Consider the following 19,277-nt stretch of genomic DNA (forward strand, 5'->3'; position numbering starts at 1 on the left):
TCTGTCACTTCTCTGCGTGCAGCAGATAGTGAGCCACGCAGGTTCCTGTCCATCCAGGCACCCCGAAGTAATTTTAAGTCAAGCCGAGGCCCCACATGCTGTATTCACTATGTAGACTTACACTGAGCCCATGTGAAGTAACAATAGATATTGTAGCACCCACGATAATGTGCTGCATGCCTAAAAACTTACAAGGTCCTAAAGGCGAGACCTATTGGCTATGCCAATGCTTGTTCTCATATAGGTATGCACAGATAGGTAACACACACTTGGAGAGGGACCTTTCCAGGGAAATGATCTGTGTATAGTAAGGTATGGGGTCTGCTGCTAACACCCGGAGATCTTCTGATATAAAATCATTTTGCTTCTGTAGAAGGGGAGGGAGGTTAGGCTACACTGTTGTATATAAGGACAGCTCTGTTTTTGATTTACGGACTACTTACAATGCTGACAGTATTTGTATTAGGTATTTTCCTACTTGTTATGGCACGTATACTGCATACTAGAGCACAGTAGTTAAAATAAACATTTTGACCTTTCCTCTGGTCTCTATCAGAACTTATTGTGGACTAATATGACTGTAAGAGCGAAAGGGTGTGTCCTGTAACTGCGATTCTTGTGAGGGTCGGGAGTGTTGTGTTCTGGGGTGTCTAATCACTTGTTCCTCTGTGAATCCACTATAGATAGTCGGTCCCGGGCTCATGTATACTCAGGTGGTAGGATAACTCAGCCCCTGCCTACAAAGCTTCCATGATTCCAAGCATAGTTCTGTGACTACGCAAAATTCCTGCAACCCTACATTCTCTTTTGAGCATTCATGACATTAGTTAGTTAAAAATATGTCTTTGATGGCTGCTGCCTGCCGATAAAAACATTTGCAGGCCTTCCAGAATATTCAATTATACCCAACATGGTGATATTATCAAATAATATGTCAATGAAAATGTCTTGGTTTTAATCAAAAACACTGTGGACAAAAACCAAAAGAAGTCGAGAGTAACTGGAGTTCATCATATCTCACATTTATTTTTACTGACTATGACAAAGGTGTACAAAGCCTGCTTCAATGATTCAGTGCTAGTTTTTATTTTAAAACTATTTCATTGTTTTTGCACTAATTTTTACATAAATGCGAATACAAAAATTACAAATATATCTGTTTGAGTTGAGGTCATTTGCACAGAAAAGACTGCTACATTTAACTTTTTCCATGCTGGTGGAAATTGGAGAACATTCTTGAAGGGGTGATGATAACAATTGACAGTCAAAATGCTTTTAAAAGGTGATAACGCAGTACACATTAAATATACATATCTAAAAGTTGTAAAATAATCATGATATCTAAAATGTATCAAACTCTAAAAAAGATCTTCAAATTTGTAAAAGATCCTTAATTAAAACATACAACTGAAAAATTACAGTAGCAGATGGTGTGAGATAACTCGATGAGATTACTTAAAAGGGACAACGGCTAAGTGGGAAGATCTTCATTTTACTATTGATGCTTCACAGAGCATTGCTGGCTTTTGGTATCAATAGCTGACAGCATCCCAAAATGAAATTTCAAACAAAACAGTTGGAAGGAACACTTTCTTGCCCATACAGGAGGATTGTTGTCAAGCAGAGATATTCTGGGTAGACTTTCCCAACAGGCAAATGCCTATTTGTGACAAAACAAAATAAAAACTATATTGGCAACTATAGGCTAGTAATACACTCGTCTGTAAGTGCCTAGAAGAGGAATCGTTTTTTCATTATGGCGTTCCCGTGTTCGCCCTGTGGGTGAGAAGCCAATGGTTACTTTGTCTCACAGTTCGGTGCTCTTAAATTACACACAAGGTCAATTAAACGCCACTTCCACATTTACATTATTTTTTTCACGACATTCAAGGGAGTTGCTCTAGCCTGTCTACAACTCACATGTTAAACTCTTCTTCTGGGTTTATTATCGGCAGTAAAGGCATTTCAAGCCACTCTTACAGTCGCTACTCTCCACATTTAAGATGTAATGAACGAAACCTGCTTTTCTCCAGACCTTTCAAGGTATGTTGATGTAATATCTTTTTGACGGACATAGAATGGTCCTTGATGTTAACATTTTGTTTGGAAGAGATGGCGGTTGTGCAGAAGGACTTTACATTATCACTTAATTTAATTCCTGTGCTATCAGATAACTATCATTCTGGCCTTAGGTGATCGGTTGGAGTTTGCGGCACTATAGAACATCCCTGGTTCCAGGAGAAGACCTTGGTGCAGTCCTTACTTCACTGGTACCAAGTGATGGTCTACCTGCCGCAAATCCTGTCTACCTTGTTGCTGTAAACTGGTGGCTGGCCAGCTGAGGTAAGGCTGATAGCTTGATCCTATTGCAGTCTTTACCTGTCTAGTTAGATGCTGAAATGGCACATCCTCTGGGTTCTGTAGTGTCATGCTGTTGATCTCCGTTTGCCAGAGTGTCGGAGTATGTCTACATGGTATTCTCTTGGGTGGATGCTGGCTGTTTGGATATAATGCTGCTCCGATTGGTGATTTACGTGGTCAGGGAGGAGGGTCTTCAGAGTGTGCCTTACTAAGCCATTTTTAGGGTCACACCTCAGTGCCTTTTAGGAGGTTTGGGTGAAGGGGCATCACCTGTGCACATATTTGTGAGGGGAATCTATTGAACTCTAATATAAACAACGAGGAACAATTTCTTTTTCACACAAAATGGCTGTCTTGGTGTGTACAGCTCAATACGTTTGTAATTGGCATTAAATTAATTAGCAGTTTTGCATTCACAAGTTCAATTGAGCAACAACAGTCATCGATTTTTGCCATTTGTTTCATGTCTATCTTTATGCTTCTCTCAGTTGTTCTTACCGTTTAGCTTGGGCATCCGTATAAAGATAATGATTATCGTGTGCACTGGTTAGTGTGCAGTCCGTTAGTTGCCCTCAGAGATGTGACAAACCTTAAATAATCTGAGATCTTGGAACTTTCTTAGATATTTTCAGTGTAGTTTTATGACCTATTCATTCTGTGCCTGTCAATAGGTCCATTAACGTGCATACCTACTAAGCTCAATGATAAATTTGACTCCACATATGACAAACTACCCTATTGCTAGTAGGGCTTGAAGCCTTATCTAAGTTCTTGGTTGAAGATCTGCAAGCTTGATAAGTAAGAGTACAACTGAGATTGGAAACCTTAGGTGTATTCTAATTGCTGACAGGGTTACGAAAAGAACAAGAGCACCATAACACAACTGAGACTCGTTTTAAGGCAAAGTCTCAGATCAGGGTGCAAAAGATGGCTGAGGGTGTGGATGCTTCCTAGGAAATGGAAATTGAATCTGTTGGGCTTCCAATAAGGAATCTAAGTATCCAATCCTTGAGGGCTGCAAGCTTGTTGGTGACAGCCGCTCCATGAATACTTCATTCCCAATTTATGACATAGACAAAATAAGGGCAAAGGAGTAGGAGGTGAAGGAAAAAGTGTAGAATACTAAGAATTCAGCACAGGGTCAAAATTGGGATGTTGCATGGATCAAGGAGGAGAATTAGAGGATTGTTTGTCCTTCAGAGAAATTCAAAGCTGTATAATGCCCAACTTTTAGGTATAGTGGAAGACAAGTGTTGGATGAAACACTCTGCTGAAAAGCAGAAGTGGGATGGCCCTCTTTTTTCAGTCTACATTATAGTACATGCAAAAAAGATTTAATTGCAGATCTGCAAACATCCATTGCTGGACTGCATAAAATAAAAGGGAAAATTTCATGCCAGAAAAAAACAAACCGTTCATGCTTCAACCTGCTCACACCGCAGTTTCAGAACAATACTTGAGGAAGGTGCTGACTGTCCACAACTATTTTGGTTGATAAGCACCTACTGATAATCTTAAAACTGTAACCAATTTTTATTGATTGAAGGGCAGCAAGTCAGATTGGCTGCAACAGCAGATTGTCGCAATTCTAACTCTTGCCATTCATCCGACCACAACTAGTCTCAGTGTTTAGACCTTTCCGATTGGTATTTGGGTAGCCAATGAAAATATGTATGTCGGTCCAAAAATCTCTTGACATATAGTTGTCCAGGAAATCGAGGGTTTCTAAACACAATGTAAGCAGGATTGCTGCTCCCCTGCAAAACAAAAGTGGCTAGTGCATGGTGCAAGATTCCACTCACTATCTGCCTACCATTATCCTGGTGTGGATCTAAAAAATGGCAGATTTACCAAGTGATTCGGACACAGATCTTAGTTTGTCTACTACCAACTGATTTGAATCTGCTTGAAGACTCAAAGGTCTAGCCTGAAGGATATCATAAGTGTTTGAGGATCAATAACATTTGAAGGATATCGTGATTAACTGGGATTACAATACTTGTTTTCAAAGCCCAGTAGCTGACTTGCACCTCAGAAACGCATGAATAATGTACTTTTAAATAAAGTAAAAGAGGGAATGGGATCTTCTTTTAGGGCAGAGAAGACATTTCTGCACAATGGTGGTTAGCTCTCTTTTAAACCAAACTAAAATGTGTACAGGGAATCTTTGCCAGTCCTTGACTGGGGTAATCTAGAAAAAACCCTGCTCTTCTCCCTACTGCCAGGCTTTGAATTAACACTGATAATAAATGGCACATTCCATTGACTCAGAAATGGCACTGCATAATGCTGAGTAAATGAGCTAGCCTGTCATCGATCTAATGGAGGTAATGTTAACTTTAGCTTGAGCTGCACTTGCAAACTGTTTGAGATGCACTTACAGAACGGTTTATTCACTACATTACTGCATAGTTGCATTTTCTCAAGTCTAGGCATGTATAGTAGTCTTGGGTAGTTTTAGGTAATCTTTGTTTAGAATACATACATAAGTTTCAACTCCATTATGATGAGGCTAGTGTCTAGCTATTTAAGCATGGAAACTACATTATGCTTTCTGTGTACCAGAGGTTAAATAATCAGCACAGTTGGTTTTGTTTTCCAAGCCAATTAAACCCTTATTAAAGGTTTTGTTGATCTGGATGACTATGTATGTCTGAGCGTTTTACCTTATCGTCCTAGGATGTTCCATTTTCTAATTATGTTCCATGAAGGATCTCAGTCTGGTGTAGAGAAGTTTGGGAAAGGGGTGTTACAAGTTGGTAGTCATGAAACATATTTTTTATAGCTAGGAATATCTTCATGTGTTTGTGGTATGTACTAATGGTAGGTGGGCCTTCTGAATGTTTGACAATGTGCACTTGCGAGACATGAGGTCTTCAGTGATCATTAGCGCAGTAGCAGCTATTGTTGCCAGGAATGTCAGGAGATTGAGCATCAAACGAGCGAAAATTGAACTAGTACTCTAATTAGCAGCATGAGTAGACCAACCCCTTTTGGTAATGTCTGTGTCTTGACAGTAGGGAGGATACTTTGCGGTCATAACCAGTTATGACTATCAAATCATTCTGTAGTATGACTGACAAGAATAAGAAAGGAGATTCACAAGTTAAAAATCCCACTAGCTATCTTATTGGGAATAGATGGCACAAGTAATGCTATTGTACTTTCTTTCTTATCTAAATCTGAAAATCAATATCATTAATATAAAACAGATTTATATGGTGTAGAGTGGGCCCAGTTTACAAAGGCACAGTTAAAGTCATACATTTTGTCCCACAGAATTCAAACTACATCAGCAGCAGACTTCGGACTGGTTACCGTTTAATCCCAAACATACTCCAGGAAATCAACACAATTTCTAGACACCCATAGTAAATTGTGCACACAGAATTTCCACTAGGTGAAATACTGTGTGTGTGTGCAAGCCTGACAACAATGCAAAGGCCGCCTTTTCTTTTATCCTATGGAAAGGTCTAGGAAAACCGCCTTCTCCTCTTCACCACCAAGAACTCTGGGAGTGCTTCTCTCACAATCCCATTCTCGAATGCACACTTACTCCTGCCTATGAAATGTGCGGAATTGAGTTGGTAAACTACCTGCAGGAGGTAGGCGAATAACTACAAACTTACTAGTTTGTAAGTGTTCGTATAATGTTTGAATGTATTTCTCCATTGAAGGCCACAATTTCACCAAGAATTGGACAATTTCGCCATACTGGTCTTTCCCTATTTACAACCATGACTTTCAAACCTACCATTTCACCAATCCTGAGAATTTTCACAGGCTTTTTATGGAAGCAAAGGTTGTTATGCACAGTGACATTCAACTTGTGTGCAAAAATCATTTGAACAGGGTGTGAAATATAAAGGTTACACACAAAATCCCAAACCTGTTACATTTATGTGCAATGAAAATCTTTGGTAGTAATGGTTCCGGTTCATCACATCATAGAGAAGGGGGCAAGGCCTTTAAAAACGCAACACTTTTTTATTTGTAGGATAAAGTGCCTTTCTGGTGCACATAGAGACCAACACATGTTAAACGTAAAGTTTATTCTGACGTTCCGTTCCATCTACCTCAATAAATTTCTGAGCAGTCACAACGAGAGATCCTGTGAAAAGGAAATTGTGATTTAATTTAACAAAGTGCAGGCGATAATAATGTTCTTTAAAAGAACAGTACGCCGTGAGGGATTTGTTAGGGTAGCCAGTAAATTAATACATGGCGTAGTGAGTGATAACCTCATTAAAGAAGGAATCTGCCCAAAGCCACCATACTGTGCATACGACCAGGCCATCCATTATGGTTTCATAATCCAAATAGGCATACCTTTGGATGGCAGTTTCTGAGGGGAATATTAACTGCTTAGATGCCAGGGATTAAGCAATAGTAACACTACATTTATTTTGGAAACGTAGAAATTGGATTGTGAAGCAAATGCAGTCTAAAGGTTTGTTAGAAAAGACACTGTGCCGAGTTCAAACTCGTTTTGACAAAATCCTTCCTTAAATTTCTCTTTGGCATCACGTTTTATTGGGAAACCCATTGCTAAAGGACCACAAAGTACGTCAACAGAAACCACATGTAGTTAATCAGCACTTCCAACAGTCATGCCGCCCATTCACTAAAACATTAACATAATCATAACGGCTGCAGGCGATGTCAGTTGCTCGGTTGGGACATATTTTGAAGAGAACAGGTTTATTCTGAATGGTTTGGGGACTCAGCCATATGTGTGCAGGGAGTGATAACATTTTAAATTACAAGTGTGGAGAATGCTTTACTTCAATCTGAGCCCAAATTGCAGCTTGAGTCAACTGATTTCTAATCTCTGTGGTCTCGACTCTCTGCGATCCTAAGGAGGTAGTGCTTTTTGAGAACTTGCAAAAGTGGGGCTTATCTCGTCACAGTCGCAACCACAAAGCTTGGTGGTGAGATGGGGAACTGATGAGAAACATCAGTCCCAGTCAGCGGTGCAAGCCAAATATCCCTAGTTTGGACAGAGATCAAGTTTTGTACTACACATCCAAAGTAGCAGTCATTAAAGGGGGAGACAATACAACAAAGGTAACAAGGATTACGTCATTACATCATTTTAGAAAAAAACATTCTCCTATTTGGCATCACTTGTTACTTGCGCCTTTTTGGACCCTCACGCAGCACAAGCTTTTAAGCAACACTAAAGGGTGGTGAGGAGGAAACAAAGATACAGGAGCATGCTCAGAATACAATTCAAGACTGCCAACCATGCTGAACAGGAGTCCCTCTTAACCACTGAAGGTTCTCACATTCCTACAGATAGGTCAATGTTTCCTCTTGGCTAAAATCTCAAAGTGTCACATTGGACCATGCGGTCTATGGAGTGAAGATGGAAAAGCACACAACTTATCAAACAAGTAATGTGGCCTTTGGCCCTGCATAATGGTTATTACAGAAATCCAGTACACATATAAAAACAAGTGACATTATAATCCTTAACCAAAGGTGTATAAAAGATTTACATTGATTACCACAATTTATCTGGATAGCAAAAATTGATATTATTTGAAAATAAAAAACAAATCACAATTGAAACCGCATTGTGCAGTCTTAAATTGGTGGTTCAGGCCATAACTCGTTCTGGAATATATCAGACCTTTGCTTTCAGCCAAAGTAAATCTTCCCTAACATGCTGTAATTGTCGAACAACTGTAATGCAAAAAACTGCACTCTAAATTCATTACAGAACCTAACCTAGAGTTTGAGAACAATGCAAGTTTTATCTAATTTGATGTACAGTTGGCAATGCAAAAATATGGCGAGCGAGTACAGTGAGACCTCAAAAACAGATGATAACCCTTATTCCTCATTAAAAGAAATAAAACTGGGGAGAGCTTTTGACAGCAATAGAGGATTGGAAATGTTGAATGTAAGAGGCTGTCATTCGTAATTAACAACTGTCATTAAATTTGGATACTTTATATGAAGTAACTTGATCTCTTATTATACTTCAGATCTTGTCTGTTCATTGTGTCCACACAGAGTTCAAAGATAGCCTTCCTTTTAAATCGAAAGTGGCAACTTTAATTTTAGTAACTTATCACAGGGAGCTAGGTTTTGCAAATACATATGCTTCTAGCTCTAGTGTGTGCATACAAATGAGGTCCTTGAAACAGGGCTGGTACTTTCCTAAACCATGAATCTAAATTTTTACCATTTTTATAAGTACAACACATAATACAAGTTCAGTAACGGGCTACTCAGTTGCTGATGAAGGTCACATCAAATCATCTTGTAAAAATTACCACATGCGATTTTAATATTTTGGAATAACTTTTGAACCATTACATTCTTTTCTTGTACCGTAATCCACATAACGTGGAATACTGGGTTTTGACAAGGGAATGACAGTCTCCTCAAATTTTCCATAGCCCAAGTTGGTCGAAATTTAAATTAGGGAATCATACCCTTTTATGCTAAGCTTTCCACTCAAAGCAGTGGTGAATTCTGAAACTGGAAGACCAATTACATTGGGGAGAAGACTGAAACAAATTACACAATAATGTAGTTTATGTTTTCAGTAACTGAGACAGCTGTTCCTCCCCATGGAGTAGGCAGCGAAGCGGACATCATTGTCACGGCTTAATACCGAAGCCTTTAACATTTTGAGATGCAGTTGCAGCATCCATGCCTCTTCAAATGTATATTTCTTCATTGGTTTTGTCTCTCTAGACCACGAACAGAAATGTTTCAATAAATATCGAATAGCGCATGGGCTAATGATCAGTCAATAGCCATTTATAGTTCAATAAAATAACTGGTATCAAATTATTTAGTTCTTCAGGAGGTAGACTGAGCAATCATAGTGCTGTACTTGAAAGGATTTTGGAAGGTTCACTGCTCTCTCTTGAAAGCCTTGTGTTGTGGATAGCTGGTTTGTATTTGAATCTGAAAAGAAACACACTGTTCAGAGTCATGCACAGAACAACATGCATATCAAAATATACATATCTTCAAAATAGCAATATCGTCAAACAAAAATGCATATAAATTATAGTCTTTTTATTAAAGTGCATTTTTTCAACTAAATGTGTTTTCTATTTTAGAGCATTTTCTTCTAATTAATATATTTACAGCTCTGTTGAAACGCCTACATCATGTTGCACTAGGCTGCCCTTTTCATTTTTATTTAAATTAATTACTTCCTTCACACAACATGCATTTCCCTTTTACTGGTATAGCATTTTGATCTATTATTAAATCTATATGGTGCTTTTACAGATTGTGACACTCTATAGCAAACTGTATTGCTTAAATTAAATAGAGCATATATATTTGTGCTTACATAATAGCATTTTATCACGAAAAGATGAATATGAAAACTTACCTGTGACAATGGTTTTCTAGTGTTGATCTCGTGAACAGATTTACATGCTGTGAATAGTCTCCCAAAACTAGGAAGGAGATATCTGTATACTTAAGGCCTGATTATGAGGTTGGGGGTCCGATGCAGCACCAAACCCACGGTGCACCCCTGTTCCTGCACAGCATGGCCTGCATCAGTCCATGCCATAGAGGAGCGGGCTTTGGTGTTCCCAGTGTGGTGCCTTTCTAAGGCTTACGGCATGGGACCTCCACAGCAATGCCTGCCAGACCAGCAGAAAACTCCTAGTCTGGCTGGTTTGGCGGGGTGGGAGAGGGACCCTAGCCTGGCAGCCAGCTCCCATACCACCAAACTCGTAATCACTAATTACTCTGTTGATGTGAAGATGCATAGAACAATTTACTCATAATAAGGATTCCACAGCCCCCTTTCCTTCAGATTTGTGATACGTCCAAGCTGCAGACATGAAAATGAACATCTCTGAGTGAAGATAAAGGTATGTGGTGCACCACAAGGAGGATCTGCATCCTAAAAGCTCATTACAACACACTCCTAAAATGTTTTTACATTTCTATAACCTAGGGGTAGATGCAAATACTCAGATGGTTGGTGGGCTCCTATACAGACAGGTGGATTAAGTGCTATGAGTATAAATCCTTAGAAGAGTAACTTTATTGAGTAACTAGTACATACTAGAGCATCCTCTAGACTACTGGTGAACTACGTAGCATATCATTTTCATAAAAAAGGGAAGGATTTCACAGTCAATTCAACCAGTTATTTCTAGAACAGCTGCACCAAATAAGAGCTTACATACATTGTGCAGTGTTTAAAGAACATGTGAAGGCCTTTCTACAGAGGACATAAGAGGGGACATAAATAAATACCAGGGCTTTCCTCAGGAGGCCACTGCAGCTTGCAGCACACATGGCCCTTGCCATGCTGCCAATGATAGTAGCAACACAACTACTAACCATCACACTCCTACAAGTGTGACAATTCAGACTATTTCCGGCCCCCAAATCTATAAGAATGGCTTAGGTGTCCGGTACTATTCATTTGTAATGTATAATAAATTATTAATTAAGTGTTGTTGAGGTCATCTCTAAATGAGCTAGACAGCGCCACCTTTTGGCAGACTGTCACAAGCCCGATGTTGACAAGTAAGTACCAGTGACGAGCTCTGGAACGCACCAGCTCAAAATAAGCACTAGTTTGGACAGGTAATGGAGGAAAGTGCGGATCTGACCGAGAAGGACGGCCAGTAGGAGAGGAACAGCAGCTGCCTATTAGTAGTCTGGGAATTAAGAAACTGCCCAATGAGCAACTGGATGTTAGGGTGGTGACTTACCAGGAAAAGAGCCAATAAACATTACAAAGTTCTTATTCATTATTAACTGTCTTGATCAGTTTTGAAATGTCCAAACATAGCAGAATCCTCTGAGAAATAAGCTGAATAATATTGAGTATGGACAAAAATTTGACAAAAATAAAAAACGAGTTGCAAAAGGAACATCTTATCCTTATGGTGCGTAGCAATGCACATATAGCGTGGCAGGGCTAAGGATCTCCTATTTAACTTGGTGGAAATAACCGTCTTCAAGAAAAGACGTAAGTGAAACATATAGTCAAACTCATTAAACAAAACTAACTTGGCTGATGTGTCTTGGGGAGCTATGCAAGCCATTCTAACTTGCGTAAGCATGTATGAAAAAAACTGACAGCAAATTCTATATAAGAAAAAGAATATGCTTTACATTGTATTTGCAGTTATGGTGAAACCAATTGAAGACTGCCAAACTGAGAAAAATGCCTTGAAAAATCCCTACCCCGAAGTCATCCATCCCCTTAGCCCAGCCACAGCCCCAACCCTATCCTTGCAGTAACACAAGGCCTAAATCGACCACACAGTCTGAATTTAAGGGCCTGATTGAGAGTTCGGCGGACAGGTTACTTCGTCACCCATCCGCCGAACTCTAAATCAGACCCCAAGTCTAAATCTAATCATCAACATAATCCTCATAACAGCCTTAACCTTAAACGTAACATTAACTATCACCCTTTCTGTAAAGTTGCTCCAACTATTCCTCTAATCAAAACCCTAACCACTGCCTTAGTCCTAATCCCACCCGACAATCAACAAACACTAAACATTAACATAACTTAAACCATTCAAAGAACCCCAGCACTCATCTCACACCCTTAACCAGATACTATTTAAATCAATAGAAAATATATATATAAATATCTTGTGTTTTCTCAATCAATATTGAAAATAAAAATGTCTTCTTTATCTCGTTTCATTTACAGGTTCCCACATTTAATTTTCTTCCTAATGACGGTCTTCATTTTCTCAAAATGCCTCAGTAATAACCTTCGACACAGCTGGCATTTGGCTCCCTATCAGGTGTGCCACTATCAGTCATTCAGGGAATTTTATTCAACAGGGCTCTGCATTCGGAGACTCTGCATTCAGAGACTTGCAGTTTTGCTGTTCACATTCTATTTGCAACAATAACTTGCTTTTATATTCAGTACTTCTTTATCACAATCTTGCTATTTCTGAGGAATGTAAATAACAGATGTTACAATGTATGGGCACTTAAGAATGGAAAGCTGATTTGGGCTTCCTGGCCTTCTGCACTCTCAGGGCCATATTTATGACACGGTTTGCGTTGCTCTTGCACCACGCATTATGGTGCACGAGCGACACAAACCTGGAGTCAGATTTTTGAAGCCATGCAAAGCTACCTTGCGTGACTCAAAAAATCTGTAGTGCTGCAACGCAGTGCAAGTTGCTGCATTGCGTTACTCTGCCCTGGGTAGGCATTTCATGGGCGTTGCACGGATGTTCCCACGCAGCTGCCATGGTTTTAGATGCATTTCCAGATTTACAAGACTTGAATGCGCCAAAAAGATACGCCTATCCAGGTGAGGCACAACAAGGAGAAATATCTTTATTTCTCTTTCAATATATGCTGCATTCTGCAGCACACACAGAAAGAGGAAAAAGCCTCTCAGGATTGTTTCTGTGCAGGAGGATGCCCCTTCCTTCACAAAACAAATCCTGCCTATGACACAGGCACATTTGCAACATGTTGAGTGGATGCCTGTGTTGGCGCTAGGCTGCCAAAACGGTGAAAGGGAAAAGGACAAGAATGCGCCGTATTGGATAAATATGGTGCATTCCTGCTCTTTTCATGTGTCGCAGTACAGCACAGTTCCTGCGCCACAAAATTCATGTACATGCCCCTCAATCTTATGGTCATAAAGCTACTTTGCAGGCTTACTAACAAATCCGGGCATTTTAAGTGACATTGGTTTGAAGACTCAAACTTGACTGTTTCTAGCAGTGGGTAGAGTTGCTGTACCAATGCTTACAGTTACTGATAAATTACTAGGCTGTGCAGAAGTGTTTTGATAGTTGGCATTTATTGTTTACTTTTGTTATCGTGGTAGCACACATTTTAAAAACCAACAAAACTGCACCCAGAATTCTAATTATCAAAATCTGGCTCAGATTGAGTGGGTAAACGCCGTAATCTGCAATGCAGGAGGTTGAAAAGCTACTACTGCTGAGGAGCTAGTGAGCCATTGCCTATGCCAGGGGACTATTTCACCTCTAATAAATACCTCCCTGATGGTCTGGCTGTCTATTTAGCCCATTTGGAGTAGCTGATTAGGGGTACACTCACTAGGGGGGCTGAAAGGCTATTCATGTAGGCCATGGGTCAAAGCAGCCATTGCCAATCCCATAGGGGTCATTCCCCTGAGAAACATTTCCCTAGTGATCTAATGGCACTTTGAGCCCCTCCCGGGTGGACTCCTTAGGGTAAACTCTAGGGAGGCTGAAAAGCTATTACAACTTACTTAGAAGGTGGGATGGGCCATTGCCCATTCCAGGATGCTGCTCCCCTGCGAAATAAATCAATAGCTGTCTAGTGGAGCTTTCTACCTTCTGCAAAGGGCAGATTGAGGTTGTTAGAAATTAGATTTCTGGTTGGCTAAGGTTTGCGCCAAAGCTAGGCAGAGACCACCAATCTAGTCAGGGCAAGGGAGTTACACTCCAAAGATAACCTCTGCTCACCCCCTTGGTAGCTTGGCACGAGCAGTCAGGCTTATCCTGGAGGCAATGTGTAAAGCGTTTGCGCAACACACACACACACGCACACACACACACACACACACAGCAGCAACACACTAGGCACACCACAAAAGGAACTCCACACAAGGTTATATCAAAAATAGCCTTTGCATAATCATAAAACACATTAGATGGTAATCACACAATATACACTGTGCCAACTGGCACTGGGCAATATTTACAGGGGATTATTTACACATGACAGGGCCACGTGGACCACTGTCAGAATCATCACTTAGTAGAAATAGTAAAAGTAAGATTTATCCTAAACGTAGGACACAACCAGTAATTGTAGCACAAATAGTAAGTGTAGCACAACCAGTAACTACTGGCACAATAATGACCTCCGCATTATCATATTAGGCATAAACCATATTAGGATCACACATTATGCACCAACCTCAAACGTACATTATGTAAGAAACATGAGGCATAAAACAGATTAGGTGAACGCGTTGCGCAATAGGCATCACAAGCATAAATAGATTATGCAATACCCAGCATAAACCGTAGGAAATAAATTGGCATAAAAACAGTGTGCCCCAATCGGGGGCACAATGCACTGACACTGGCCCCAGGCCCACTGTCCTCTCACAGGGGCTCAAAATGCCCAATGTCCAGAATGTCAGGGCGGGCTGCAAAAGCAGCAAAGCAAAGTACGCACTGAACTTGCCTAAACGTAGCAGCTGCCCACTAATTGCTGGGCAGCTGTGAAAATGAGCACGGGCACCAGCGTGCCACCTGAGCCCTCTCTGGGACTCTATCACCAAGAATGCCCCACGTTGCAGCTGCCTGCGCTCTCGCAGGGCAGCTGGAAAAAAAACACAAAACATGCACTGGCACTTTGGGGGCCTTAGGAGTCCACACTGGGACTCTCAAACCGAAATGGCCCCAAGTCCCACTCCGGGACTTCTAAAAAGAAATGGCCCAAGAGAGTACTGGCACAACTGTGCATGTTACGTTGGAGTCTCGCTCTGGGACTCAGAAAGCAACCAAAACATGCCCAAGCGTTGCAGCGGCCCGCCTCTGCGGCGCCGCTGTGATCATCAGCACAACCCTGCAGGCGGGCACTGACCATATGCCTTAACGCACCCCCCAATCCTTGCTAGATTCAGCCCCACTCACCCAGCTGATTGGAGACTTCGCAAGCTACTTCAGCCGACGTTGCTTCTTCGCCCGGTCCCTTTCCTGAGACCGGGACTTCACACGGAACCCGGTCAGCAGAGGCTGCACGGGACTCTCTTCACCAGCACGGGAGCCCCGCTGCAGCAGAGAGGCCGTACTTCACCCGGGCTTCTTCTTCTCCAGCACCGCGGGGCTCTCTCGCACTTATGGGAGCCCGGCATCGGAAGACACTACACGCAAGGCTCACACCGCGGCTGCGGGAGCCCTGCCTTCACGACTCCTCTCAGCTTCCTGGTTCCGGCGTCAGCTTCCTGGTTCCTGAAGCGGATTTTCTTCCCCCCCCTCACACACAAATAACTCTCGGTATGCACAAATGGAGGTCATGCCACCGCAACTTAAAAAGAAGCACGTTTAAGGCACGCAGTAGGGAAAAGAAATCCTAATCACAAAAGCACGCACTGCGACAACAATAATAAACTACCTAACTCAAGTACTTGCCAGAAACCATGTCACAGCTTCAGGCAATCTCAAGGGGATGTAGACTCCAACTCCTCTCCCTTTCATTTGTTTTAGAAAGAAAATAACGAGACCAAGGTCAAGAAAGTCATTCTACTTCAGTCGGCAGTACACAAAACAAGGCATAACATAAAAGACAAGTTCAACCACCTGGAGTGAACGTAAGTTGACATAGAACAACCATTAGAAACTCCACAATCAAAAATACATGACAGTAGGAGTAACCATATACCATTACAATTGAATTACAGGAACAGAAGTCCGATTCCACCACAATACCCGCCCTGAAGACGACCTTACAAACATCACACAGGTCCCCAACTACACAGGTCGAAACGCGTTGGCGCAAAAGCAGAGATCGCAGAGGATTTTTGTAGAAGATTAAGCTAGAACCAGCTTCTCTACATAAGCAATTGCAAATGCAAAGACAGACTGCAATTTGCATTGCTCATTGAAATTATATACAGACACAAGTACCCGACTCTGCATAGGACCGCAATAATAGCGAGAACTATAGGAGCCAACTGCTCACGTTCCATGAACTAATTTGTTTCGGACATTTGACTTCAGCTTCGAAAAATAATTCCAATTTGATAATCTGTATGTTGTATTTATATAATTTTTTTCGTTTGTTGTCACATTTTGAAGTCACTGTACAAATGTAAATATTTATGTCACCATATCTTGTATACAATAAGTGTGTGTCAAACCAGTAGTGTTCATCGAATCTAAGAAATCAAAAACCAAAAAAAAGATTTTGTAGATCACAGTCATTAAACAGGCTAGTTGACAAAATAATTGCTGTAATTTATGGTGTCAGAGGCAAAATGTATGTTGAAAACAGCTTCCTGGTTCCGGCGTGAGGCCTAGGGGAAGCTCTGCTGACGTCTGGTCAAAGCAGCCTGTCTTCCGTGTCGCGGCTTTGTCGCTTATTCTTCCCGGGCTGTGGCGGTGACTTATTTTTGTTTAAAGGTGCAACTATGCGGGGTGGGCACCCGCGAAGGATGGCCACATGGGGTAGGCTCCTGTTGTCCAAATTAAAGATAATAGCGGGGTGGGCACCCACTTTGAAGGTACCGATGCGGGGTGGGCTCCCGCTCGGTTTTTAGCATAAATTAGTGAGGTGGGCACCCGCTTGTAAATGAAATACCGATGCCGGCAATAACGTGGGGTGGGCTCCCACTTTCTCCATGCCTAGTAGGGGGAATCCCACATAAGGCAGCTTCGCGCTGAAGGCCACCAGCAGTCCTCTTGGGCAGAAATATAGCGCTCACAAGGACAAGAGTCAAGCGCTCTGCCAAAAATAAGTAAAGCGCTCTTCAGGGATAAAAACTCCAGAGTAGGCCCTTTAGGATGAAGGGGGAGGCAAAGGCTGGGCCCAGGTAGGCCAGCTCACAGGGCCCTCCAGCAGGGAGGAAGTCCCCAGTGGCGGTTCCTCCTGGAGCCCAGCAGCAGGCCCCCCCTTAAGTCAGGAACAGCACAACAGAACCTCTTCCTGGGGTCACAGCCCCTATATGTACACCAGCATTTCCCTTTGTGTGTAGGCACAGGGCTGAGGGGAAAACCAGATGCAACTGATTCAGGGGGGATTCAGAGCACTCTGTTTTGCTCAGCTCCTCTCCCCTTTGTCCGGTGGGGGCTCAGTGCTCAGTCGCACCACAGGAGGTGGAGCCAGCATTATGGAAGGAAGGCACAGCCCTATTCAGGTCCCAGGTGCAACTCCTCCCTCTCATCTAGATGCAGATCTCTCTATTCATCACTGGGCTGACTCACCCTGTCTCCTGGAGCCACCCACACTCCTCAGCTCCGGTCACTCACAAGCCAGACATGCACTCCACATCAGGCAGGCAGACACATAGTACACAGAAATGCCAACTTCTAAAAGTGGCACTTCTCCACCAGTCACCATAAATCTGCGCACACCGTTGCGCAGCATTTATTCTCACGAACTCATACATATTGAACTCGCCCCTGCACTCCTCTCATACCAGGAATTACCATGGACACACATATCCCTCATGCATTCCTATGGGAGGGCAGACCAATCTCACCACAAGCACTCAGAGCGCGCACGCACTTTACACTGGGCCACAGTGACAAAGTGGGCAGAGGCCAAAAACGACCAATATCAGGTCACAGAAAAGGCAAAAAGTTTAGGGGTGAACCTGCCAAAAGGGCCAAGTCCAACAGAGGTTTCAAAGGATATTTCTCCTGGATGCGGCAGGCGGAGCCATCACAAATTTTGAAGCACTGCTCCGCTCAGAAGTAATTTCTTCATGAACTACAGGTGTTTTCAGCCCTACTTAGGTGAGAACCTTGGACCACGCCCCCAATTAGACTTTCTCTGGGGGGCCAACGTCTATTAGTACTAGGTGGGGGAAGCCATCATCTTTTCTGAGGGCACACACAGTGATGAAAGATCTCTGGTGACAAGCAGTGGACTACATTTAAGAGATCACTCACTCTACTGAGGTGCTCCCTAACCCACAACTGAACTTAAAACAGGGGTGTTTCTCCTTTTGGATGGTACTGCTCTCATCATAATTGGTGAGCAGCATGCTGAGCTGTGTCCAAGCAACAATGCTCTTGCCAGCTGCTGGAGTCAATTGGCTGTGGTGGAAAGTAATTATTGACATTGGTATAAAGGGTTCTCTATGGTTGTGGCGTAGAGGACATAGTGGTTATGTTCTCTGTATGTAAGGAGCTAATGGTGATAGTTATTGATGTGCTGACAAACAACCAGTGCATCTCCTTTTACAATACTATTCAAACTCATGGTCACATATTAAAACCCAGGAAGGTAGGCAAAAGGCCCCATTGTTCAATATGCCATTTGCACCATGAACTCTACAAAGATCTCTGAAGATGTTAATCCTGACACTGGGCCTCTTCGTAGTTATGTCGATGATCAGCTAGAAAGGTTGTCGGATTAAATATCACTAACAAAAATATCGGCGACAAAATAATCACCAACAAATATCAATCACGTAAATATTGACATTATATGCTTTGCATGTAAAGTAAAAAATATAGACAACAAAAATATGGAAGACCACAACATCCTCAAAAAGGGGTAAGTATATCAAATTTTTATATTTTATGTTATATTAACTTTAAAACATATAGTAACTTTAAAAAATGCTGGTGGAAAGTGAGTTGTTGGTAGTAATAAATGCACTAGCACGGTATAGGGTCTGGTAAAGGTTTCACTAAATTAGTCCCTTGCTAAACCCCTGGTAGCTGTAACAGTGCAATCAGGCCTGAGCGGGACAAAGGTCGATCGTGATGGAGCCCTAGCCAGACACACTAAGTGGGATGCCCTGGTCAAATTTTTACCTTTGCACTTAGAAACTTTTCTGGAGCTTTTTCTTCAAAGGGTCCTTGCTGCTCTTTACCAGGCTGGCTTTGGAGAGGGTTTGCCGGCTTGCTTTTCTGGGAGCTCCTGGGAAGTCGGAGCTATGAAGCTTTTCAGCGGGGCGAACCTGCAGTCTAGGCCGGGTCGCGGTTGAAGAGGCTGGCTTGCCTCACCCAATCGAATCAGTCACCTTATGGAGCTGTTTCCCAAAAGTTCTCCAACCTTCAGGTGTTTCTTCCTGAAGGTCTCTCTGTGGATTCAATGTGTCCAAAACACAAAGTAAAGGGTCTGGAATCTCCTGGATGGTGCTTGGAAGGTTGTGATCACAATTCCTGCAATGCGCCTGGCAAAATCCTTAAAATCAATTAAATGCATTCCAGGCTGGGGACCAGATGTGCCTGTTCAAAGTTCTG

General features: G+C 42.1%; 1 protein-coding gene across 2 annotated transcripts in view; it reads right to left on the reverse strand.

Moving 5' to 3' along the window:
* Positions 1-1,001: 1,001 nt before the first annotated feature.
* The window catches only part of LOC146810995 (organic cation/carnitine transporter 2-like), a 596,936-nt gene continuing 578,660 nt past the window's right edge, over positions 1,002-19,277 (reverse strand). For both annotated transcript variants that reach the window (XM_085618046.1, XM_085618045.1), the window contains one exon: positions 1,002-9,288. In XM_085618046.1, coding sequence (XP_085474172.1) covers positions 9,201-9,288 — 88 coding nt within the window. In that variant the 3' untranslated portion in view covers positions 1,002-9,200. The remainder of the gene's footprint in view (positions 9,289-19,277) is intronic.

Source organism: Triturus cristatus, chromosome 7, assembly GCF_964204655.1.
Source record: "Triturus cristatus chromosome 7, aTriCri1.1, whole genome shotgun sequence".
NCBI lineage: Eukaryota > Metazoa > Chordata > Amphibia > Caudata > Salamandridae > Triturus > Triturus cristatus.